At 54.6% G+C, this 23,930-nt stretch overlaps 1 protein-coding gene across 6 annotated transcripts in view; it reads left to right on the forward strand.

Moving 5' to 3' along the window:
• The window catches only part of IQCE (IQ motif containing E), a 39,479-nt gene that overhangs the window by 7,291 nt on the left and 8,258 nt on the right, over nucleotides 1–23,930 (forward strand). For 5 of the 6 annotated variants that reach the window (XM_060032531.1, XM_060032534.1, XM_060032532.1 and 2 more), the window contains exons 3-17: nucleotides 687–732; nucleotides 2,966–3,094; nucleotides 4,637–4,707; nucleotides 7,377–7,490; nucleotides 7,611–7,661; nucleotides 9,555–9,625; nucleotides 10,944–11,016; nucleotides 11,216–11,265; nucleotides 13,488–13,651; nucleotides 14,913–14,968; nucleotides 16,194–16,393; nucleotides 18,078–18,182; nucleotides 19,455–19,545; nucleotides 22,030–22,188; nucleotides 23,785–23,808. In XM_060032531.1, the coding sequence (XP_059888514.1) occupies nucleotides 687–732; nucleotides 2,966–3,094; nucleotides 4,637–4,707; nucleotides 7,377–7,490; nucleotides 7,611–7,661; nucleotides 9,555–9,625; nucleotides 10,944–11,016; nucleotides 11,216–11,265; nucleotides 13,488–13,651; nucleotides 14,913–14,968; nucleotides 16,194–16,393; nucleotides 18,078–18,182; nucleotides 19,455–19,545; nucleotides 22,030–22,188; nucleotides 23,785–23,808 (1,404 nt within the window). The remainder of the gene's footprint in view (nucleotides 1–686; nucleotides 733–2,965; nucleotides 3,095–4,636; nucleotides 4,708–7,376; nucleotides 7,491–7,610; nucleotides 7,662–9,554; nucleotides 9,626–10,943; nucleotides 11,017–11,215; nucleotides 11,266–13,487; nucleotides 13,652–14,912; nucleotides 14,969–16,193; nucleotides 16,394–18,077; nucleotides 18,183–19,454; nucleotides 19,546–22,029; nucleotides 22,189–23,784; nucleotides 23,809–23,930) is intronic. The other variant, XM_060032533.1, reaches the window with a different exon arrangement.

The following is a 23,930-nucleotide window of genomic DNA, read 5'->3' on the forward strand; positions in this document are numbered from 1 at the left end:
AGACAAATTCTAGCCTAACCACAGCACGGAGCCCTGGGGGAAGGCGGCCCCAGCACGTCCCACCGCAGCTCTGGGGACTCCAGGGGCGGCATCCTGGGCCTGTTGTCTGAGGCGCAGGACCTCCGCAGAGCTAAGAGTGTTCCCTCCACGCCACTGAGGACGTGGGCCCAAGATGCTCCCGGGAGGAGGAGGGATCGGGACCAGTCTCCTGGGGGAAAGTCAGCCTGCACGGAGCACTTCAGTGTTCCCGCTGGCGGGGAAGTAAGTGGGGTTCTGTGTCCAGCGTGAAGCAGATCGGGGAGGAAGGCATGGAAGGGGCCCCCGGCTCCAGGCGGGCCCCTCCTGCTGCACCTTCCCCTCTGCCTCACTCTCAGGTTTCATCTTGCTGAGTCCCGCCTGCGGACAGTCACACCCCCGTGCTCCAGGGGGGCGTGGGGACGGCTGGTGGTACCTTCAGGGCGGATTTGAGGCGGGACACCTCCGTCTCTGCTGGACGCGGCCGGGCTGCTGCTCCTGCGTCTGGGGGCGTCTCCCTGTGCCCTGTGCCCTCCTTTGCGTGCACTCTGCTTCGGCCAGTTAATCTGCCGCCCCCGCCCATCCTGAACACCCCGGTGCTTCCTGGTTGGGACCCTTGGGGCTGCTCGAGAAGGCTCAACCCGCTTTCTGTCGTTTCTTCTTCCTTTCAGAAAGCGAAAAGGAAAAGTTTCCACAGACCTCCCCCTACATCACCGAGTAAGTATGACCAGGCCCCTGTCCCTCAAGTTTCCACAGTTTAACTCAGAAAATGGTGGTTGGAAGCCCTCCTTCCCCAGCGTCCTGCGAGGAAGATCAGGACCGCCTTCTTCTCTGAACCCTTAGGGCCACTGAGGCAGGGCCCGCGAGGGCTGAGGTCCCGAGCTGTCACTGTCCCATTGAGCCCCCCTCCTCCCTCCCACACACACAGTGCTTCGCGGCCTTCCACGTTCTCTTTCTCAAGTCGCCATGCGCTTCCCAGCGCTGCCAAAGGGAAGACAACGCAGGATTTATTCCTCGAGACACAAAGCTGTTCATCTGGGTGCTTTGCTGAATTTTATGTTTCCCGAGGCCTTTGTGACAAACCAAGTCCTAGATTGGCTTCCTTCTGCTGCGCACAAGCCTGCGGCCTTGCCTGACTTATTATCTACGTGTGTGTACCATATGCGCAGGCTTACGTTTCTTATACACATAAGTATTTGAAACATACTGTCTTATATATGACACACTCAGAGAATACAAGTGAACTTTCATATTAGCCCAGGAACCACATAATCAGAAAGATAGATTCCTGCAAAGAGAAGAAAGTATGTTTCATATCACAAACAAATACGAGTGTTAGAAAGAAGCATCTGGCAATCTGGAGTTCGGAGGTCCCGGCTCTCCTTCCGTGGAGAAAATTGAGCATTGATATAAAGTGAAAGTATGGGTGTTTGTGTTTTAAACCTTCTCTTTTCAGCCCATTTTGTTTCAGTCCTTCTTGTCTAGAAAGTACCTAAGGTAAATGTCAGACATCTCTCATTATTCTTGCTGGAAGTCAAGCATTTCAAGTGTTGAAAATGCTAGTAACCAAATTACTCTTATCTCGATTTCTGTAAATGTCAGAATTGTGTTTCACGTAATTTAGGATGGCCAGAACCCCCGAAGCATTAAAACCCCCTGAGAGGTGTGCTGTCACTCAGTGGCCCTGCCCCTGCCCGCCCCCCAGCGTGCTCTCCCCCGGCCATGCCTGACGCCTGTCCCCGCAGCAGCGCTGATCCCAGGCACCTTGCTCATCCAACATGGACACGGCGACAGGACGCTCTGTGTCCCCTCCCTGGGACACCCCCAGCCCGCCCTCCTAACACTCCCTTAAGAGGTGTGCGCCTGTCTGATTTCCGGGCCGTGACAGAAGGAGTCATGCCTGTCCTGTTCACTTCATGAGTGGTTCTCTTCACTGCCCAGTCCGGGGCCACGTGGGTCTGCAGCTACCCGCGCTCTGAGATTTTCGGGCTTCACAGCGCTCTGAGGAGGCCGGGGCAGGCGGCCAGTTTCCGGTCCTTCCACACCGACAGGTTTCCACCGCCTGCTGCCCTTTTCCTTCTTCCTTCGCAGCTCTATCCATAGGCGTACATGTTTGGGAATCCTTACTACTTATCGATAAATCCCATACGTTTAGGAGGGAAATGTCGTTTGTGGGTTTTTTCCAATCACTAATTTACCTTCATAAATGAGCACTCCAATGTGTCTTTACTCCTTCACCCTAAACAATAATGGGAAATTTTCCATAAATTCTGAAGCCATGGAAAAATCTTAGAAATTTTAAAAATTAAATGTATTAGATTTAGAATCCCAGGACCTTCTACAAATATAAATTTCTTTGGTATTTAAGAAATATAAGCATATTTTATGAATAGCTTGGCTTTGCTAAGTTTGCATAATCTCCATAAGATTCCAGATTAAAATATAATTTTAAAACCTTTCCGTTGTTTTGATGACAAAATCAAAAATGCCCTGGAAAAATACAATTTTTTCCTCATTTCTTCTAGCCGTTTTACGTATCAAGTTCTAAATATTATTACTTGCACGCTAGGTATTGACAGCAACATGAAAAAATATTTACGGTGTTAAGTATAAAGGATACAAAATTGTGTGTTCACTATGACTGCAGCTATATAAAAATACATATGCCTCTGAAAAAATTGAATGGGAAATTAAGTACTGTAATATTGGTAGAATTTTAGATTCACATTTTAAAATAAATGTCCCGTTATTTCTCTATAATAAAAAGTAAAAAACAAATGTAAGTATACCTACAAGTCGTAACTATAGTTTTAATTCTGTCGGAGTGTGTTCATCTGGGGTTGGCACGCCCTTGGGAATATTTTGCTTTGCCACTTCTGTCTCTCGGAAGCACGTATGTTGAGCGGACATTGATACCTGGCACCTCTAAAACCACACGTTGGCCTTTCAGAGTCACCTTATCACTCTAAGCCGCGAAAAGTGGCCTCCTGGAGGTCTCTGAGGACAGCCGGCAGCGCGCCCCTCGGGAGCCAAATGTCCTTAACCCCCCAGAAGCTGTGGCTGGGAAGCTCAAAGCAAGGTATGTGGTCGCCCGGGAGAAACCCTTCCTGCTCGAAGGGAGCGTCTTAGAAATCTCGGGTGGTGACCTGGCACAGAGCGTTTAATACGACTCGTTGGAGCCGCACTGTTTTTGATCTTCTCAAAGACATCGCGCCCCACGGCTTTTACGCAGCGCGTGGTGTGGTTCCTGACGTTTGCCGCCTGGGTCCTGGCTTGTCTGGGCGCTGCGGGAAGTCGTGTGTTGGAGCTGCTCCTGCTGGCTTGAGGAGTTGTGTGAGCTGTCCCGTGTCACACCGGCAGCTTGAGATTGGGTGTGCCGGGGATACGCACACCGCGGGAGTGGGCAAACGCCACACGTCAGGGCTTTGTTTATTTTGCGGGCCGGTGGCTGGACGTTTCTCACACACCACTGGTCTCCCTAAGCTTTCTTCAACCCTGAAGACTGATTATTAGAGGCAGCGCCTTACGTTGTCTCTGCTTGTCCCTGTCATATTAAATCCATGCACGTTGAAACCGGGAAGTCTGACCCCAGCCCTGAAATCAGACCTCACCTTGGAGCGTGCATGGACCAACAGCCCCCCCCAGCAGCACCCCTGACGATTTGACTGAAGCGGAAAGAATGCAGAGGTCAAATCTCAGGCGTTCTGCCAGCCACGGTGAGCACGTTGATGGTGACACAGCCACGACTGAGGAACAGCAGAGCGGAAGGGCATGGGGATTGGTGGGTGTGCTCTGACAGTGAGATCTGGGGCTCCCTCAGTCAGTGTCCTGAGGACAGTGGCCCCTGAAAGTCCATCCTGCCCTCCTAGAAAGCGGCTTTCCCGATGTGGACAGAGACATCGTCCCGGGCTTCAGTGGTGCCTATCTCCCTAAACTTAGAGTTGTATTTAAATTTGTTGTATAAACAATCTCAGAAATGAGAACTGCAAGGATAATAAAAACCCCAGATGTCACCAGAAAGAATCAGTTGGTTTTCATGTTTCCGTCTTCCTGTCTGATCTTACCCATGTGCTTCCTCCCTCCTTTACTGCTTTGCTTGTCGGCCCTGGCCCCGTGGGAAGCACAGAGGAACCTTGTCCTGGTGCCAGGGATGGTCACCTTGCCGCACTGCTAGCTGGCAGCGCTGTTTCAGGCTGGTGTGTTTCAGAGTCCTGACCCCTTAGGGATCACATGGAAGCAGAGAGCAGTGTACACTGTACCTACTGTTAGACATCGGACTGGGTGCTGTCACCTGCGTGATGACATGACCACGTTTGTTTTTGTTTGTCTTTTTATCTGTTTGCTGTTTAAAATCTAAAGACAGCACTTCTCCTTTTGACCCCCTCCGTTAATCCTTTTACTATAATTAAGCCCCGTGTTCACATCTTTTAGTTTTCTCTTGCTTCTTCTTTCTATATCAATACCGGTTTTGGTTTCCTTACTTCTGGGGAAAGAAGTTAAAACAAGAAAAAAAAAAAAAAAAGAATAATTTCATTAACCTCCAGGTTTCCCTTAAGGTGTGGCCAAGAATTCCTTCTACTTTGCAGACAGTCTTTTCAGAGGGTTGTGTGTCTCCCTGCAGGCTATGTTCCTGGGACCCCTGTCTACAGAGAGATGGAGGGCATGTATGACGAGATCATTGAGCTGAAGAAGGTAGCGTTTCCCTCTGTTCTCTGTTGACTTTAAGCGGGAAAGCCCTCGGTAACGTGGATGGAAAGTCACACCTGTGCTGGGATGTGTCACGTGGGAAATAGGAGCTGTAGAGTGACAGCTGAGTTTAAACCCCGGCCCGGTGCCTGAGCAGCTGGGCGGCACTGGCTCACGGAGAGGGCCTCGATCCCGCTGTGAGAGAAGCCTGGACATCAGTTAGAGCCCGCCGTGCTCTGCTTCTCCGGCCCCCACAGTGGACAGCACCCGGGGAGGTCTAGATTAACTCCAGTCCCTCTGCGCCCTGAGACTTGGCCTTATGATAGGTCTTTTGGTGTTATTATTATCAATAACTTCCCGTTTGCATAATTCTTTGGTGTTAAGGGCATTTCACAGGCCTGATCTCAGTTGATGTCCACAAGGGCCCCAAGAGATATAGGTCATAGCCTTGAGATTCAGAGAGGTGAGTAGTCTCTCCAAGGTTAACCAGTAGTAGCACCAGGATTTCCATCAAGGTCACCTGCCACCCGTTCCCTAAGGCACAAACTGTACTGCAGTAAATGACATCATCCTCACCTGCTTCACCGTCACCGCTACACCAAACCGGTCTTTAACAGCCGCACATATTCTTGTGCCGCTGGAGAAACGACTGGGCTTCCTTCCCTTCCGTCACGTGAGTCTGTTCACAGACCTGACGTCCCGACCCCACCCCTGCCCCGCCAGCTGAGCTGCGTCTGTCCGGAGGGCTGTGATCAGTCTGGGCAGCGTTAAGCAGGGCGTTGGCAGCCAGCGTGCCCAGAGCACGTGAGGAGTCTAGAAGCCATCTCGCCTGAGGGGCACCGGGCCAGGGCCCGTGGACCGGACCCAGCCCTCACCCGCGGGAGCTGCACAGCAGTGCAGGGCCCGCCCGATGAGTCAGGACGTCCCTGTCCAGAGATGTGTTAAGTGAATGGGGCACCGCAGGGAGGGTTGCTACCTTGGTGAAGGGACCGTACCGCGTGAGCTCTGAGAGCCCTGAACAATCGCCGCAGCGACACTCTCAGGAGGAACCTGCCTGGGGCCAGAAATGGGTCTCTGGGTAAAATGATGCTAACTTCACTCAAACTAAATAAGCCGAGGCTTCTCTTCAGAGAGGAGAGACTTTTATCTTCAAGACTGTCGCTCTGGCAGCTGGGGCATCAGGGTAGTTTTTCTCGGGCAGGTAATGCCTCAGTTTCCTGTAGAAAAACGGGGCTAATCATAATACAATTTCACAGGGTTTTGTGAGGATTCGATAAAATGGTCCACGAAGGGGCTTTAGTACCGGGCTGGTAGCTGTGCTGAGCACGAGGAACAGGGAAAAGGGAGGGCGCTTTTCTGGAATCCATATTTCTGGAAGCAGAATTCCCGGTATTGGATTTCTTATCTTTCCCAGTGACCGTACATTAATTGACTAATTCACTAAACACTTGTGAGGGCCAGTATCTCTCCTGCCGGCTGTGGCCATGTGGCCGACTCCCCAGGCTTCCCCCAGTGGGACGCACACTTGGTTGGAATTGTCCTTCCGGTGCTGGGGGCTGGCTGTGTTCAGACACTTCGGACTCTCTTCTGAGCACTACGAGTCCCTTGAAAGGAGAAGGGCTTCTCCAGGATAACTGGCTAATTTGGGGGCAGGCTGGTGCTGGACGCTGGTTCACCACGGAACTAGCTGACCCGCGTGGGCATTTCCAGATGAGGCTTACGAGCACTGGCTTAACCTTACGCTTTTCAGGCTGTGGGGCTTCCCGGACTAGGGAAAAGCTTTTTCAAGTGAGGACGTTGAAAACAAACTTTAAAAATACCCTACCATCACCATTTTATAAAAGAACTATATATGTCCAAAATAATAGGAAGGGCATAATTTCAAAGTACAGGAGAGTGGTAAAAATTGAATAAACTTAGTTTTATGGGGCTTCCCTGGTGGCACAGTGGTTGAGAGTCCGCCTGCCGGTGCAGGGGACGCGGGTTCGTGCCCCGGTCCGGGAAGATCCCACGTGCCGCGGAGCGGCTGGGCCCGTGAGCCATGGCCGCTGAGCCTGCGCGTCCGGAGCCTGTGCTCCGCAACGGGAGAGGCCACAGCAGTGAGAGGCCCGCGTGCCGCAAAAAAAAAAAAAAAACTTAGTTTTATGAAAAACTGACAGTCTTCCCTCTAAGTTCACCCCAGACTGGTGAAAAGTTCATCCACAGGTAAACGTTTGGGAACCACTGCTCTGACCAACTGAGCCTTAGTTGAGGATAAGAATTTTAAATGGACACAAGACTGTGATAGTATGTGGTGTGTGAAGAACATGGGCTTTGTCACACGGACATGGAGGAGAGCGTCACATGGGCACCTTCCAGAAGTGCTGCTGGCAGTATCGATTGGGGGAGCAGCGTTTGTCTGTGGCAGGGGTGCTGCTGGCATTGTGTGGGGCAGAGTTCCTAGTTGCCTGGGTAGCCCTGCACCTAACGGGGCATTTACCCCCTGGCCCAGCCTTCACTGTGACGTCCAGACCTCCCTCACCCACTGCACACGCAAAGCCCTGATTGGGAACCAGGCAGCTTGTAAAACACCTCTCCAACTCAGTGTTTCACCAGGATGTGTGTGTGTGTGCACGGGGTGTGTGTGTGTGTGTGTGTGTGTGTGTGTGTGTGTGTGTGGTCCTTCTTTCCTTCAGTCATTACACGTGCACAAAAGCAACATGGATCTGATGAGAACAAAGCTTCGGCGCTTAGAAGAGGAAAACAGCAGAAAGGACCGGCAGATACAGCAGCTTTTGGATCCTTCCCGAGTAAGTTCCTGGCCCTGCACGGCGGTGCCCCGAGGCAGGCGTGGGGCGTGGCCAACGCGGGGGGCGGGGGGGCGTGGCTAGACCACGTCTTGTCTTCATTCCTCAATCTACTTCCCACAGGGCCCGGATTTTGTTCGGACTCTGGCAGAGAAAAGGCCTGATACTGGCTGGGTGAGTATAATCTCCAGCAAAACAGATAACCTGTCCACTGAAACCTTACCTTCCAAACAGCCTGTAGAGAGATGCCTTTTCTCTACAGCACTCATACCAGAGGAGGAGCAGATTCGGGGAAGGGCTCGGGACCTCCTGAAACCCTACTCCACGGAGCCATAGGGATTACAAGAAGATGCTGGGGGGCTCTTAGTGGGAGTGGGAGGGAGGCTGAGCAGGCTTAGCACGAAGGCCGGAAATACACTGTAGAAAAAGGTAGTCACAGTGGGGGACTTAGCCCGCCACACCTAAGAAACACACGTCAGGCTTAACAAGTGATACTGATTTAAGACAGAGAAACAAAGCAGAAACAGAATTAGACCTTAAAACACATACAAACCCCTCTTGTGTGTTATGTAATAATACGTAACAGATTGAATGGAACAAAATTATGGCAAATGGAGCCAGTATGATGAATGCTATGGCAATAAACGATAGCAGTTGGAGAAAAATGTATCACAATAAACCTCACATGGGTCAAGGAAGTACATTTTTTAAAAAAACCTGATATGCTAAAAGAAAACTGGAAAGGATCCAATTCTGAGATTATTGAACACAAAAATCACATTAATGATGCAATTAATAATGGGTTTGATAACATAAACTTAAAATTTATAATAAAAAGGGCTTCCCTGGTGGCGCAGTGGTTGAGAGTCCGCCTGCCGATGCGGGGGACACGGGTTCGTGCCCCGGTCCGGGAAGATCCCACATGCCGCGGAGCGGCTGGGCCCGTGAGCCATGGCCGCTGAGCCTGCGCGTCCAGAGCCTGTGCTCCGCAACGGGAGAGGCCACAACAGTGAGAGGCCCGCGTACCGCCAAAAAAAAAGAAATACTTGCCCGTGTGCACAAGGAGGACCGGCCGGGAGTTTCTGTAACAGCAAGAGTGGGTTACAAATTAAGCATCTATCAGTAGAGGAACGGGTAACTAGAATAACATCGATCTGTAGGAACTAGTGGGGACAGATCACCAAGACGGCCTATTGAGTGAAAAGAACAAGCTGCAGAATGACGGGGGGGGGGGGGCACCATTTGTGTAAACAACAGCAAAATGCCAGACTTTCAGGGGCTGTGCACACGTGTGTGCGTGTGTAATAAGGCCTAGAGAATGCACAGGAAGTTGATAACAGTATTTAGTTGACAGGGGTCAGCTCCAAGGGTATAGCGTCATCTATAATTTTTTTTCAAGAAAATGTATTCATGTATTACTAGTATAATTAAAAATTACCGTAAAATCCAGTTAAAAAGTTGTTTGACTCTTCAAAAAGAAAGAAAGGGATGTTCTTTCGGGAGTACAGGGTGTTATCTCCCAAAGTGTCCCATGAACAGAGAACAGGAGGCATGGAGACGGAAGGGCGTCTCAAGGCCTCTGTCCAGCTGCCCGGCCTCCTCCAGGCCCGCTCCCTCCCAGGGGCGTGCTGGGGACCGGGGTGTCCTGGGCGGGCTAGGCTTGGTGAGTTTTGCATCCAGGGACTGAGGTGGCTTCCTCGAAGGTAACCGTGCGGCGGCCTGTCCTTCCTCCAGAGGGTGGCTGTGGAATGGGATGGAGGGGACGGCGGCACCTTTTGAGTGGGAGCATCCCCTGTGGCCCCACTCACCGGCCCCTCTGCTCTGAGCGGGCAGGACAGCCTGGCCCTGTCTCTCCAGCTGAGTCTAGAAGAGATGCCAGCGCTGATGGGGAGGACAGCTAAGTAGGAAGGCGCTCTGGCAGGACGCTGTGCAGGTGCTGCCGGGTCAGCGGGCCGGGGACACCCAACCCCGCCCGGGGAATGGGGCCGGCTGAGCCCCTGGCGGGAGGGGGAGGGCGAGGCCATGGCCGCAGAGACGTCAGCTTGACGCGTCCTGTTGCCTTGGCAGGTGATCAGTGGGCTAAAGCAGAGGATTCTCAAGCTGGAGCAGCAGTGCAAGGAGAAGAACCACACCATCGAGTACGGAGCCTTGGGGGGCCGGCCGGGGTCGGGGGGTGGCCCAGGCTCGGGAGGGGCCCGCTGGGCGCGCACCTGGCCTGCCTCCGGCTCCGCGTCCACACTCGCTGTGCCCTCAGCTCCAGCTTCCGTTCCCACCCTGCCCCCACGTCTGTGTCCAGCATCCCGTTCACCAAAACGGGACCGTGAACAGCCGCGCCTCTTCCATCCGACCCTAAGGAGCAGTGTTCCCCTTTCCTCTTTTCTTGTTCCTGTTCCACTGAAGAAGTGCTTTCTCTCCTTAGTCTTCTGTGGTCACTTTTCATCTCCAAGATGAACTGTATAGACCTTGATACAAGCCCTTAACGCTTGGTCATCTCCCCTACCTGCTTCTCTCGCTGTCATGCACTATCCTGGTACTGTTTTTTTTTTTTTATTTTTTTATTTTGCGGTACGCGGGCCTCTCACTGTTCTGGCCTCTCCCGTTGCGGAGCACAGGCTCCGGACACGCAGGCTCAGCGGCCATGGCTCCCAGGCCCAGCCGCTCTGCACATGTGGGATCTTCCCGGACCGGGGCACGAACCCGTGTCCCCTGCATCGGCAAGCGGACTCTCAACCACTGCGCCACCAGGGAAGCCCCCCTGGTGCTGTTTTTAGGGCAGCAGCGCGGACTCCTTTCCTGCTGTTTTATCACAGAGGAGAGCCTTTCCTAGCTGTGTGTGAGTTTACTTAAGGAAACCTGAGTTTTCACTTTCTGTTGTATCCTCTTTATACAATAGAACCCCCCTCCTTTGTTTCTTGCTGGAATCGTCAACTTTAAAATTTTTATCATTTGCCGATTTCTTCTGTGTCTCAGAATCCTGAACTCTGTAACTTTACTTTCATTTCTCTGTTAGAGCCTTTTCCCTAAAGTCTGTTAAGTGTTGAGCACAAGGGGAATTATACAGGCAATACAACTTGAAAAAAATGATTCTCTTTCCTTTAAAGAACCATTCCCTCCACCTTCCCCAAAGATGACTCTTCCCATCTAACCCTGAGGTCTTTCTTCACAATTCCTGCCGTTTTTAAAGACAGGCCCTTGTTAGCAAAGAATACCTGCCGGGGGTCGGTTACCTCACCCTGGAAAGCGGCAGGTCCAACAAGGAAGGGCCCTGGAGGTGTGAGAATTCTCTCCTCGGCCTTGTGCAAGGCCACGGCCAGCTGAGGGCCGGCTCAGGCTTCGCTTCCCAGCCTGGTTCTCTTCCAAAGCCCATCCTTCTCCCATGTCCCGGGAAACAGGCTTCCTCTTGCTCTGCCCGGGAATGCTGGCACCGCCATGTCAACTCTGAACTTGGGTTTTTAGCAAACTGCAGACTGATATGAAGACCACTAACTTGGAGGAGATGAGGATCGCCATGGAGACATATTACGAGGAGGTGCGTGCCCTCCTGCCCCGGGGTGGGGGGCGGGGTCAGAGGGTGGGGGGCCAGCTGCACTGAGGGGCCCTCTTCTAGTTCATCTTAACTTGAACACAAATCAGCAACTTAGCGCTCACTTCCTGCCACTGGGTGGAAGTCAGGAATCACTGCCGTTTTTTCATTTTGTATTAAATGCATTTTAATTTGGTGTTTACAGATTCATCGTCTCCAGACTCTCCTGGCGAGTTCTGAAACGACAGGAAAGAAGTATGATCCTCTCCTTGGGAGCCATGTTTCATGTGTTGTTTTCATGTTAAACTGCTGTCAGAGCAGGGTAGGCCTTAGGTGGGGCCTGCAGACACTGCCCTGACTTGGGAGCCTGCGCCCGTGTTGCTCATGGTTAGAGCTGGCGTGCTTCCCTTTGGGACGTTACAGATGTGTTGCCCACTAACAGCACCGTCGGTGCTCTGGGCTCTCATTGTTTGTACTACTTCACAGCTTCCAGCTTAGACTTAGAAAACACTATTTTTCAAAGCAGATCTTCCTTTTCGGAAGACATTTAGTACCAAGTACAAGTTCATCTTGCCAAATAAGTTTATTAGGAGAGACATCAAAGTTTCCTTATCTCGTGGATTTTCCCTTGTCCCTTTCCCAGGTGATATCAGGCTTTCAACAAATTAGGAAAGGAGGGATCCCTTATCTTAGATTTGGTTGTGTCACCAGCCTCTGCAGTGAATTACTGACATTTATTGAGCATTTACAATGTGCCAGGCGCGGTCTTCCCTTTTTCTCCTTTCCTCCTAGTAGTTTAAAATGAGGGCTGGTCGGGACTTCCCTGGTGGCACAGTGGTTAAGAATCTGCCTGCCAGTGCAGGGGACATGGGTTCGAGCCCTGCTCCGAGAAGATCCCACGTGCCGAGGAGCAGCTAAGCCCGTGAGCCATGGCCGCTGAGCCTGCGCTCTAGAGCCCGTGCGCCACAAATACTGAGCCCACGTGCCACAACTACTGAAGCCCGCGTGCCTAGAGCCCGTGCTCTGCAACAAGAGAAGCCACCGCAGTGAGAAGCCTGCGCGCCGCAACAAAGAGTAGCCCCCTCTTGCCGCAACTAGAGAAAGCCCCGCATGGAGCAACGAAGACCCAATGCAGCCAAAAATAAATTAATTAAATAAAATAAAATAGGGGTGGCAAACTTTCTGTAAAGGGCCAGAGGAGTCGATTCCCATTATTCACAGTGTTATGTTCTGTAAAGTGTCCACGAACACTGAATTGGGAAATGCTGAACCAGTGCTTCTAGGGGAAGCACGGAGTTCTGTTCCTGAGACCCTCTGGTCACAGCTTTCCCATCACCTGACCGGCATACAACCCGCCTTCATGTGTGTTTCCGTTTAAAGGCACCTTATTTAGTGTCCGTTCTTAGCACTGAACTCTTGACCAACCGCGCCGTGACTCAGGCCTGAACGAAGCTCTGACACGTGTGGTTCCTCCCTGAGCTGAGTCACAGCCTCCTAGCAAGTAAGAACTATGCTGCAGGGGACCGCTGAGAGCGGTGAAACCAACAGAAGGCACAAAGACGAGAAAAGACCTCGAAATCCACCCTGTGGATAGGGCGAGACCTGAGACCAGATGCGGATGGCGCTTGTCCCCCCAGCCGGGAGTGAGCCCGCCTGCAACTCAGACCCACAGACTGACCGCAGAGGCACCACAGGCATCGATTTGGGGGTTACAGATACGTTTTAGTGAGTAGGCGAATTTGCAAATATGGATTCTGTGAATAAAGGGTATTGACTGTATTTTAGACTCATTTTGCGGAATAAAAGGCAAGATCAAAACTATTATCTAAGGGGCTTCCCTGGTGGCGCAGTGGTTGAGAATCTGCTGGCTAACGCAGGGGACACGGGTTCAAGCCCTGGTCTGGGAGGATCCCACATGCCGCGGAGTGACTGGGCCCGTGAGCCACAACTACTGAGCCTGCGAGTCCGGAGCCTCTGCTCCGCAACAAGAGAGGCCGTGATAGTGAGAGGCCTGCGCACCACGATGAAGAGTGGCCCCTGCTTGCCACAACTAGAGAAAGCCCTCGCACAGAAACGAAGACCCAAACAGCAAAAATCTAAAAAAATTTAAAAATTAATAAAACTCCTACCCCCAACATCTTTAAAAACAAAAAAGAAAAAAGAAAAAAAAAACTATTATCTAAGTACTTACAGAACAACAGAGAAAGTAAACGTCCACAAGTTCCTTAGTGGTCCTGTTTAATGTCCATTGCTAATGACTGAACACAGTATTTCGTTACACAGGCTCGCTGATGAGAAGAGCGGATAGCAGTCTGCTTGTCTGGGCTTCAGAGTTAGTGTTCCCTGTTCAATCGCAAACGTTCATCGGCAGAAACCGCGCTGAGTGCCCAGGCCGCCGAGCGCCCAGCCCTCACTCAGGACGCGTAGTAAACCAGTTCAGGCACCAAACCTTAGCCGCTTGGTCTCGTTCCTCCTAGGCCTCCAGTGGAGAAGAACGTCGGCCTTAAAAGGCAGAAAAGAATGAGCAGCGCCCTCCTGAGCTTGTCCCGGAGCGTCCAGGAGCTCACGGAGGAGAACCAGAGCCTGAAGGAGGACCTGGACCGCGTGCTGAGCGACTCCCCCACTGTCTCCAAGATAAAGGGTACCTGCTCCCCAGAGCCACCAAGGGGGGAGGCGGGGCTGGGGACGCCAGGAGGGGCCCCAGGATGCGGGCGGCTGCGGCCGCAGGGGAGTCATGGCCCTCCTTCCCCCGCGCACCCGGGGCAGCGCTGCTCCAAGGTGTGTTCCAAAGCGGCGGCAGCCTGCTGAGCGCCAGGCGCCGCTCTAGACACAGCTAGAGCAGTGAAGGCGCTCTTGCTAAGACGAGAAGCCAGCAGGTCAGATGCCGGCCAATGGTAAGAGCGCGGGTCAGGGGGCCGCGGGGGGCGAGGAGGAGGGGGGCCGGGGGGGGCACCAGCAGGCGCAGAGCCCCCAAGCGTCCCGGCGCGTCTGAGGCCGGGGGCCCAGCCTGCGTACGCGCTGGCCATGGACACAGAGGTGAGGGCGGGGGAGAACAGGGCCCTGCAGGCCACTCAGGGGACAGAGGGCTGGAGCAGGGGTGGGAGGGTCTGCCTCGCCTCTCGAGGACCCCCTGCTCCTGTGCTGAGTGGACGCCGTGTAGGAAAGGGCCTCGCAGGGGCCGCTGGTGGCCTGGCCCAGGTGGCACAGCAGTGGTGAGAGGTGGCCGGGCTCCGGTGCACATGGGGAGTGGGTGCAGCCTGTGAGGCACATGGGGTCCGGGCTACTGAAAGGACAGGGGGGGTGGGGGACATGGAGCGAGCGTGCCAGGGGGGTGGGTAGGTGGCCGGTGGAGGTCGGTGCGTCGGTGAGTCGGGGGTCGGGCGGGGCCCTCCGCAGGAGGACCCGTCCTGGAGGCCGTCGGGGACCAGGTGACCCGGCGAGAGTCCGGTCACCCAGCGAGTGAGTGGGGGGAGGATGGACCAGCTGAGCCGCTTGAGGGGCCTCCAGGAGCGTGTGGGTGTCGGGGAACACACTGGTGGCCCGGGGGCTGGGGCCGAGGCCGGGGCCTGGGATGTGGCGGAGTGGACTTGCTGCTGAGCTGGAGAAGGGCCGTCTTGGCAGGCTGGTGAGGCCAGAGCCCGACGGGGTGGAATCGGGAGAGAAGGCCGCACTGAGCCCTCTCCCGACCGCTTGTGTCGGTAAAGCCGCGGTGAAAGGGAACAGACGTCGCCGTGGGGCCGCCCTCGGCACCGCAGGTCTGCCGGGCGTGGGGCCGCCGGCCGTGGGGGCCAGCCTCTGGAGGGGATGCCGTCGGGCCGTGCTCCAGACGGGAGGTCCGGGCTGAAGGGGCCCGTCGGGACGGCTGTACGAAGGGCGCCCGTCACACCCCGCTGTCCCATCAGGCTCGGTGGAGTGGAGCAAGCCCCGGCTGCTTCGGCGGATCGCAGAGCTGGAAAAAGTGAGTGTGGTCCCGCCACGGCACCTTCCCTGCTCAGGACCTGCCTATGTGAGAGCAGCGGGTCTTAGAACATGGGACAGACGCAGCGCCGCTCCCGGGACTTACGCAGGGAGTCGGGTTGCGCTGAACATGTAAACGGTGGCCGTCTGTCCGCAGACGGCACGCGGACACGCTGGCAAGAGGAGACTCTTACGGGTCCGGACGAGACCTAAGGGCGTGTCACGCCTGTCCCTCGTGTCACAGACGGCAAAGCATGGTCACACGACACACCGAATCGTTTCAGGCTCTCGTGGGCACCCGTCGCTGGGTGCGTAGGATCCCAGAGCCTTTCAGACACCCAGCCTGCCGTGCACCTGGGGGCTTTTTACTACCAGTCACTTACCAGACTGTTTCTCACCACTCGTGTAGTATTTGAATTCTCAGAAAACTGTGCATCCGCACTTTGCCAACCAGGAAAGTTAGGAAGTTACCGTTTCCTCATATCCCCCATGTGAATTTGCAAATGTCGTCAACCTGGTTCTGTTGAAATGGGTCAGAAGTGTCCCTCCCTTTTGAGTACTGGTACAGTGTCAAGTTAGAACTGTCCACTGTTTGGATGCAGAGGAAACCTAGAGGGGAGCAATAAAAAAAAACAATCATTTCACGTATTTACAAAGCAGAGAACTTAAGTGTCTATAAATTGTGGGTAGTTCAAGAATGAAGCTTGTTAGGAAGGAAGGGCAGCCAGGGGTGGTCCAGAAGCCGGTGGGGCAGCGCTCTTCCGCTCGGGGAGATGCTGGTATCAGTGGGAATCTGAAGGCGCTCAGTATCTCCAGCTGGCAGAGCTGGATCGTCCTTGACGTGTGAAAGCACAGAGGCTGAAAATTCCAGACGTCCTAGGGAAATAAGAGGGTAAACAAGCACAAAGGAAAGCAGTTTACGATTTCACCTTCCGTGCTCTGCTGTCTGTCTATTACCGCACCTGCCCCATCCCGGCTGGGTCTGCGTGCTCCCTGCTCCAGAGGAAGAGAGTTCTGGGGGCGGGGGGGGGGTGCGGAATGCCCTTGCATCGCCCCCAGGACTCTGGTGGAGCAGAATTGTCCCCGGTCAGCGTCCCAGGCTTCTCAGATCACACGCAGAGCTCTTCCCATTCCCTTGCTTGGGATGAGTTTCCCCTTGGCCGTTGTCCCTTTCCTAGGAAAGTAAAGTAAGAAATAACGTCTAACAGATGCCTTGTTGCCTCCAGAAAATAAGTCTGATGGAAAGCCCCAAATCACACGCTTCAGAGGTGGTCCTGTCTACCCCGCCGGCTCACTCGGTGTCCAGCTCCACGGTGCACCAGCAGCCACGTCCCGACCGCCAGGAGGAGAGCGAGCGACTGCGGGGGGTTGTGAAGAGCCTGAAGGGCGAGCGGAATGCACTGCACACCCGGCTGCAGGAGCGAGAGTACGTTGTCCCGCACGGCTGGCGCCCGGCCACCTCCGGGAGGGGTCCTGCTCCCGTGACTTGTGTAGTTGCGGGACTTGAGCTGTTCTGGGGATTTGGGGAAGGCTCAGCTCATGGCAGTCGTCACACAGATACGTTTCTACGATACTGAAACTTGTGGTGTTTTAGTTGTGAAATGAAGGCAGCTTTAGTGGGGAAAAGGAGACACTGATTGGCCGTATGACGTCACGAAAAGTACGGGGCGGAGGGTGCCACTTAAATCTCTCTACACGGAATTCCAGACGGCTTTCCAAATTCTTTACACGGAATTCCAGACGGCTTTCCAAATTCTTTACACGGAATTCCAGACGGCTTTCCAAATTCTTTACACGGAATTCCAGACGGCTTTCCAAATTCTTTTTCAGAGAAGCATTGACTGTGATTGATGCGTGTAAGATAACAGGCCATCCATCAGGTCTCTTGCAGAAGGGGTTAAAGATTCAGTACTATGTTTACAGCACCTAATCTGTGCATCAAACAAGACAGTGCTGTGGCGTGTGGAGTATTCAGTGTGACCATAAGAGTGTGGAAGGCGAAGCCTCAAGGTTCTGCTCATTTGCCCTTTGTTCTCTAGTGTCTCGCTCTGTAGCCCCCTTAAAACGCTCCTGTCTCCTCCTGTTTACGTGTGGCTTCTCCAGTTGCAGTTCTGTCGCGAGCAGGCTAAACCCATGCATCTTCTGAGATGGTGTTTCTGAGACCTTGCTACTCAGAGTGTGGCCTAGGAAGCCAACGGCCGCAGCATCAGCTGGGGGCTGGTTAGAGATGCAGACCCTTGGGCCCTGCCCACCCGGGGCTGGCTACCTTGGCCTGGCCCAGATCTCCTGAACCTGACTCTGCATCTAATGAGACCCCCCCTGGTGATTCACGTGCACGTCGAGGTCTGAGAAGGACCCGTCTCTGCTGCCTTCTGTTCACAGCAGAAGGCAAATCCCTTCCCACTCCACCTGTTTTTTCACCTCCAGTCGAAGCCTAATAGTGCATCCATGTGCTAGGTTCTTTATAAAAATTAGGCCAGTCATTTTGCATGGTAAATAGCATCTCTGATTATCTCTTAAGCCGTCGCATGGCACGATAATAACTTCCACTCCGTGAGCCCTTACCGTGTGACACTCCTGGTGATGTTTCTCATTCACGTGAGGTCACCACCACGTGAGCAGTGGAACGTTTTAAAGCCACGTTCTCAGCGAGGCGTCACCTGTGGGGCACAGGCAAGCTCGGGTGGAGGTGCCTGGGTACCCTCTTGTCTTCGAGGCCTCAGCTCAGGCTGCATCGCCGTCTGGTCCGTGGCGGGTCCTGGGAGCTCTCATCTCAGGAGCAGATTAGGCGCCCAGCTGTGTGACCGCTGGGTTAATGCCTCTCCTCGCGGGACGGTGACGCCCGTGAGAGCGGGGCCTGCGCCTCGTCCGGCAGCCCTGCTCCGTCCGTTGCCCGCGCGCACGGAAAGTGCTCAGTAAATAACCAGGCGCCCCAGCGCTGCTCCCAGATCCCTGCAGTTACAAAGAAGGGCCTTTCTTCGTCCTCATCCATGCATAAGGAAGGAGGTTGGACCCGTTACGTTTTCTGAAAGCTCTTCGTGCTCTGGTGACCCAGGTCACTGCGAGCCTTTGTTTTAATGACGCTGAAATATCTCTGGTTCCTCGTTCAGTCTGGAGGTGAAGCAGCTACTGCAGATAAAGGCTGACTTGGAGAAGGAGCTGGAAAACATGAAGGAGGGTGAGAAGGAGGGAAGAGAAAGAGAGGAGGCTTTGAGGTGAGTGGACGAAGTCGGAAGACACGCAGCCCCAGGCCCTTCCTTGTTCCCCAGCCCCGCCCACCCCGGCGCATCCGTGCTCAGCCCGCATCGAGAGCGGGGCCCGTACAGCTCCAGCCCGATCACATCGCCCCTCTCCTGAGGTCCTCCCGTGGTTGGCTGTTTCCCTCAGAGTAAATATCCGACCTCTGGGGAAAGGCTGCTCACGGTTGGGCCAGTGTTTGCCGCTCTGGCATCACGGCCAGCTGCCCGGCCCGCACCCTCCTCCAGCACGGCCGCTGCGGGCAGCCTCAGACGCGCCCTGATTCCACACCCCGGGTCCAGACGCCACCTCCCACGCTCTGTCCTTGACCTCTGTCCACCGTAGATAAAAAGTGGACACATGGCAAATGTCCGTCAGCTGGTGAAGAGAGTAATAACGGAAGTACGTCCGTACAAAGGGATGAGGGCTGACACCTGCCACGACGTGAATGAGTCAGAAACCTGATGCTCCCTGAAGAGGCGGACAGAAAAGCCCGCGTACTGTGCAATTCGCACATATCTGGAATGGGCAGATTAATAGAGAAGACAGCGGCTTAGGGGTTGCTGGGGGTGGGGGAGGGGAGAGTAGGGAGTGGCAGGTAAGGGGCTCCTGTCTGGGGTGACAGAACTATCCCGGGATTAGATAGTGAGGATAGTTGCACAACGTCGTGACTACACTAAAAACCACTTAATCGCGTATTTTAAAATAGTGAGTTTGGGGTTATATGAATGTTATCTCGGTAAGAAATGCCCAAAAAAGTAGGTTAGAAATCTGCGCAGAAATATTTAGCACTCAGAATAATTAGTAAGACACGGATTACCGAAATGAATACCAAATTGTATCTTCAGAATAAACGTGACTAGACTTTGCCGGAAGCCTAGCATTAAAGTCAATCAGAATGGGCGGGCGTACAGTGAAGAATTATTTTTACCTTGCCTCTGAGACCTGTAGCAAGTACATGAGTTGTTCTTCCTTCCACTCGCCTTGCTTGTTAAAAACCCCAAAGGATATCCGTGCAACGTTCACGCAGTCGGTATTTTTTCCGTTCCTCCCGTGTGTCAGGAGTGGGGTCGGAGGGGTCGCCCTGGGCAGTGCCGGCTCCTGGGCAGTCAGGTGGTGGCGGGGCACCCACCTCGTTCCCGGGGGGCGTCCTTGCCAGCTCTGCAGGCCGCCACCCCTCCTGTCACGTACAGACATCTTACACGGCGTCATGGCAAGTAAGGTGTCACTTTCTTCCCTTCCCACTTTAGGGAGGAAATTCAAGCACTTACCAGGAAGTTTCAAGAACTGGAAGAAAGTAAGAAAGGAGGGGAGGAGGACCCCGAGGAAACGAGCCCGGAGGTAGGGTTGTCTGTGTTTTTGCCTCCTGTCCGGCATGGCGGGACTCTGAGCTGATGCGTTATGGTTCTGACTGTCTCCGTGCCTGGAGTTTTGCCTGAGTCCAACGTTGACAGTCCAGTTTCCTTCTACCATCACAGTCGATTTCTATAAATTGCGTGTATTGAATCCTGGAGTTCTGCACTAATTATCAGTTAATTGACTTTTCAAACTAGTATTCGCGTCTTAGATAGTTAAGCCGGTGAGTGAAGATCTTCCCCAAACTTCAAATAAAAGTTTAAATATCCAACAAGGGTTGCCGTTAGAAGGCGAGAAGGAGTTTGGGAAGGCCCCGGGGAAGGCTGGAACTCTCAGTGAAGAACCGGGAGGTTCAATGTAAGTTGCAGAGTCTGCACTGACACGGGGGCCGGCCAGGAAGGCGCTCGCCGGGGCCGGCACGGCCCCTGCCCCTGCCCCTAGGCCGGGGGTTGGGTGACTGGGGAGCCGCAGCTCCCTCCGCAGGGCGCGTGGGCAGGTAGGCAGGCGGTGAGTCTAGGCTGACCCTCCTCCCTGTCCCCTCGCTCCCTCCATTTCTATGGACACGACGGCGAGGGTCTCCCCTGGCTCCTCCCTGAGCACCTTCTTGAACCAGGGGAGCCCTCTGGCCCCTGTCGGCCCAGTGCCACCTATGCTAGAACTTCTAGTGGCGAGAGTGTGTCTCCTCGCTAATCCTTTTTTTTCCGATTAATGGATTCCCCAGATGGCAATTATAATCTTACATCTGTTAACACAAAAAACTAATAACTGAGGTATTGAAACCCTGTGGCTGCAGTTTGCCCCAAGGGGAGCCTGTCGTGTGAGTGTGTGACAGGGAAGACCAGCCTGGCCGGGGCGTCCAGCGTGGGTGCACGCTGAGATGGGCAGCCGTGCCGCCCTCTTCTGCGACCCTGGCTACAGATCTGAGTAACACGCCGAATCCACCAGGACGGCCAGGCTTTACCCGGCACGTGTTTTAGCCGAGAAGTTCTGTTGCTTCAGAAAGCGACTTGCTGTTTCGGTAGCCAGTAGCCTGACGGGGACTGGCCTCTAGGAGAGGGAGGGCATACCAGGTGCGGGGTTGACTGATCTGCTGAGAGTGGAAAAGAAAAGTGTTTGGGTTTGTTTTTTTTAAAAATCTAGACGGGCCTCCCTCTTACAAGGTTTTCTTATTTAGCTGGAGTCCTGTTTTAAGGCCCCTCCTTCTTTTAGCATCTGACGCTACATATAGTTCAACTCCAGCACAAAAGGGAAAGAGAAAAGCCCTAAAAGGGAATGTGGAGAAGCTGACGAGCATGTCTCTCTCCAATGACAAGTTGAGACAAACCCCAGGCCGCCGACTGATTCGGCAAAGGAAAGGTGGCTGTCCTGGCGCAGGCTGGCTGGAGCCCCGGGGGTTGTGCGGTGCCCTTGACCCCGCATGTCCAGCTGGCCACACGTGGGGTGGACGTGTGGGTCCATGTCGGTCCGTTCCGTTGTTCAGGAAAGTAGGCTTTCTGTGTTACCCGTGTGGGTGCATCTCCTTGGCGGATTTTCCAGTGCTTTAGAGAGTGTTCTGAGTCCTGCAGAGGCACTGTCCTCCTGTCCAGGAGATTGGCCACCCTGCCCGATGGGCCCTTTTCAGGAGACCCCCACCTACCCAAACGCCCGCGCTGTCGGCCCCAGGTGGCTGCGGCGCCGGGCCGCTGACTGCCCGGCGTGTGGCGGGCAGAGCCGCGCTGTTTGTCTCCTCGAGGCTCCTTTCCCAGTGGGATGCTCACGGTGCTGACCGGCCCGTGGCTTGTCCGCCGCAGGCAGCCCTGACCCCTGGGGGGCACCCGACACACGTGGATTGGAGAGTTCTGCTTATTCCTGGAGCTTTCCCTTAGGGAGAAAAAATATTTTCCACGTCCACCGGAACTGGCAGTAATGGCTTTGTCTGTGCAATTCATCTGGTTCTGCGCTCCCACTGCAGGGGACACAGGTTCGATCCCTGGTCCGGGCAGTTCCACGTGCCACGGGGTCCGGCCAAACAAACGAACAAAAAACCAAGCTAGGGATCTATTGCCTTTTATCTCAGAAGTCCCATTTCTGTAATCCAGTATTAGATGAAAAGGGAGCCGGTAAAGGACCTCCCGGGAAGCAGGTAACGGGTGCACCGACGTGACTGAGCTCAGACGGTGCGTGTGGTTACCTGATGACGCCACAGGTCACGTTGCTTCCCCTCCTCGCGGGAGAGCGCTACCCCCAGAGTTTACAGGGTTAACGAAAACCGACTTTCACCCTAGTTACTAGCGAATGTGTTAGCTCTCCAGAGACTTCTTCTGTCGTCTGGCATGCTGAGCGGTGTGGACACTGATTTTTTTCCTCTAAATTAAAGTCTAGTCTGAGAAGCTCTGCCTGCATCCTAATATCCTGCTTCCTGGCCTGATAGCCGGCTTCTCCGCCCCCATCCCCGACCCAGTCACCCTTCTCACCTTGGACTTCCTGCAGACCCGGGAAGCGCCCCGACCCCCCGGTCCCTCCCAGACGGACTCGGAGCTGGACACGAGCGAGGGGGGCTCCTCCCGGCCCCGCTCCGGCTGCTCCGAGGGGAGAAGAGACGCCGCCGCCCGGCTCCTGCAGCGCCGATGGAAGGGGCACCAGCACTGGGTGAGAGTTCCCTCACCCGCCGGCCCTCTGCCGCCCACATCCTCACTCGCCAGCCCTTCCTCCGTCCCTTTGCCGGGGCGGGCTCCATGCCAGACGCCCTAGGCACGTAGGAAAACGTAGGGAGGCAGAAGATAGCCTCCGGAGACCCGGGGTCTCGGGCGGCGAGGGCGAGAGGAAGGCCGCGCCTGGAGCCCGTGTGGGCGAGCTGGGGGGTGCCTGCCGCGGGCCGGGCAGTGGCTGGTCTGGAAGCCTCTGTCACCTCCCGATGGGTCCCAGGGACGCAGGCTGTGGGTGCAGCGCCCCTGCAAGCACGGGACTGAGCTTAGGGGTCTCCCTGGCGGTTCGGGCCCCATGGCAGCCCTTCGCTGGGGCTCCCGGGATGGCCATCTTGTCAGGAACAGGGAGAGCCTGCCTCGGGGCTGCTCCTCAGGGGACAGCGGTGTGGGTGACGGGACAGCAGGGCTGCGCGTGGGGTCTCAGGCCCGGGGGTGGGCTGAGTAGGGCAGCAGGGGCCGCAGGCTGCGCACGACAGACCGGGAGCCGCGATGTCCCGTGGTCTCTCTTGGGGGAGGAGTGGGGCTCCTCTCATCAGCTCCTGGGGGGGCTCGCGGAGATGGGGCTCGCGGAGACTGCAGTTGTTAAAGGACGGTGCTCTCTGATGACGAAATGCTCCAAAAAAGCCCCCTCCCCCCGTTTGATAGAACGCACATGACCCTTGTTCCCCCAGCTGGACAAACAAACAGAAACTGGAGCTCTCCACCTGCCCGAATAGTGTAAGATCTTAGCTCCGGAAATCTGCCGGTGGAGGGTTTTTTTAATCATGGCTTCTTCCCAACTTTGATGACGAAAATTTACAAAACATAGAACGTTGAAAGAACTCAGTATGTTCAGTGAGGTGCGAATTCTCGCCCCCCACCGCGGTTCAGCAACAGCGCGCGTTTAGCCACGTTTCTTTTCTGCACGTACTGTTTTTTCCAGAACTGTTTGAAAGTAAGTTTTAGACGTTATGAGACTTCAGTGCGTATCTTCTAGGAATGAGGATGTACCACTTAACCATAGTACCGTGACAGCACCGGAGAAATTCCCCCGCCACCCCGTGATTTTGATGACTGGTCAGACTTGGGAGTCAGTGACCCAGACCCTGCACGGGGGTCCCCTTTGTAACATCACCAGCGGGCAGTGTCAGCCGCTCTGTGGACCTCCAGAGAGGACACAGCATGTTATAGGACAGTTCTGGCTGGGGGAGGGACTTCCTCACATGGAGCCTAAGACAATCCCGTCTCAGTGGTCCCTGCGAGTCACTTTGCCGTGCAGCCGGCCAGGAACCGCAGACGCCCCCGTGGCGGCCTGGGCTTCGGCTGTGATTCGCCTCCCGGTCACGGTCACGGCTGCTCGCTTCCTCCTTCGCTGTTGCAGGCGGGTCTGCATCAGCTCCATCAGCCTCTCCCGGAGCCCCTTGGGTATGGGTGGCGGGCAGGGGGCTGACTCTGCTGTTGCGTCGCTGTTGGCTGTGGCAGGGGGAGGGACCAAGGGACGAATACGGTATCACAGAAAACTCATCCTCATGTTAATTCGTAACTGATCTCCTTATTTCAGAAAAAACAGGCCGTTCTGGACGAGGTAAGCCAGTTTTATTTTACTAATTTCAAAATACGTATTTTTACTTTGGTTCAAGTGACTGTGCGGAGATCTCAAGACCCGTCATTGAGCCCGTGTTTTCACGAACCCAGGCCAGGCCCCCC

The sequence above is a fragment of the Delphinus delphis genome, chromosome 15 (genome assembly GCF_949987515.2).
Source record: "Delphinus delphis chromosome 15, mDelDel1.2, whole genome shotgun sequence".
Lineage (NCBI taxonomy): Eukaryota > Metazoa > Chordata > Mammalia > Artiodactyla > Delphinidae > Delphinus > Delphinus delphis.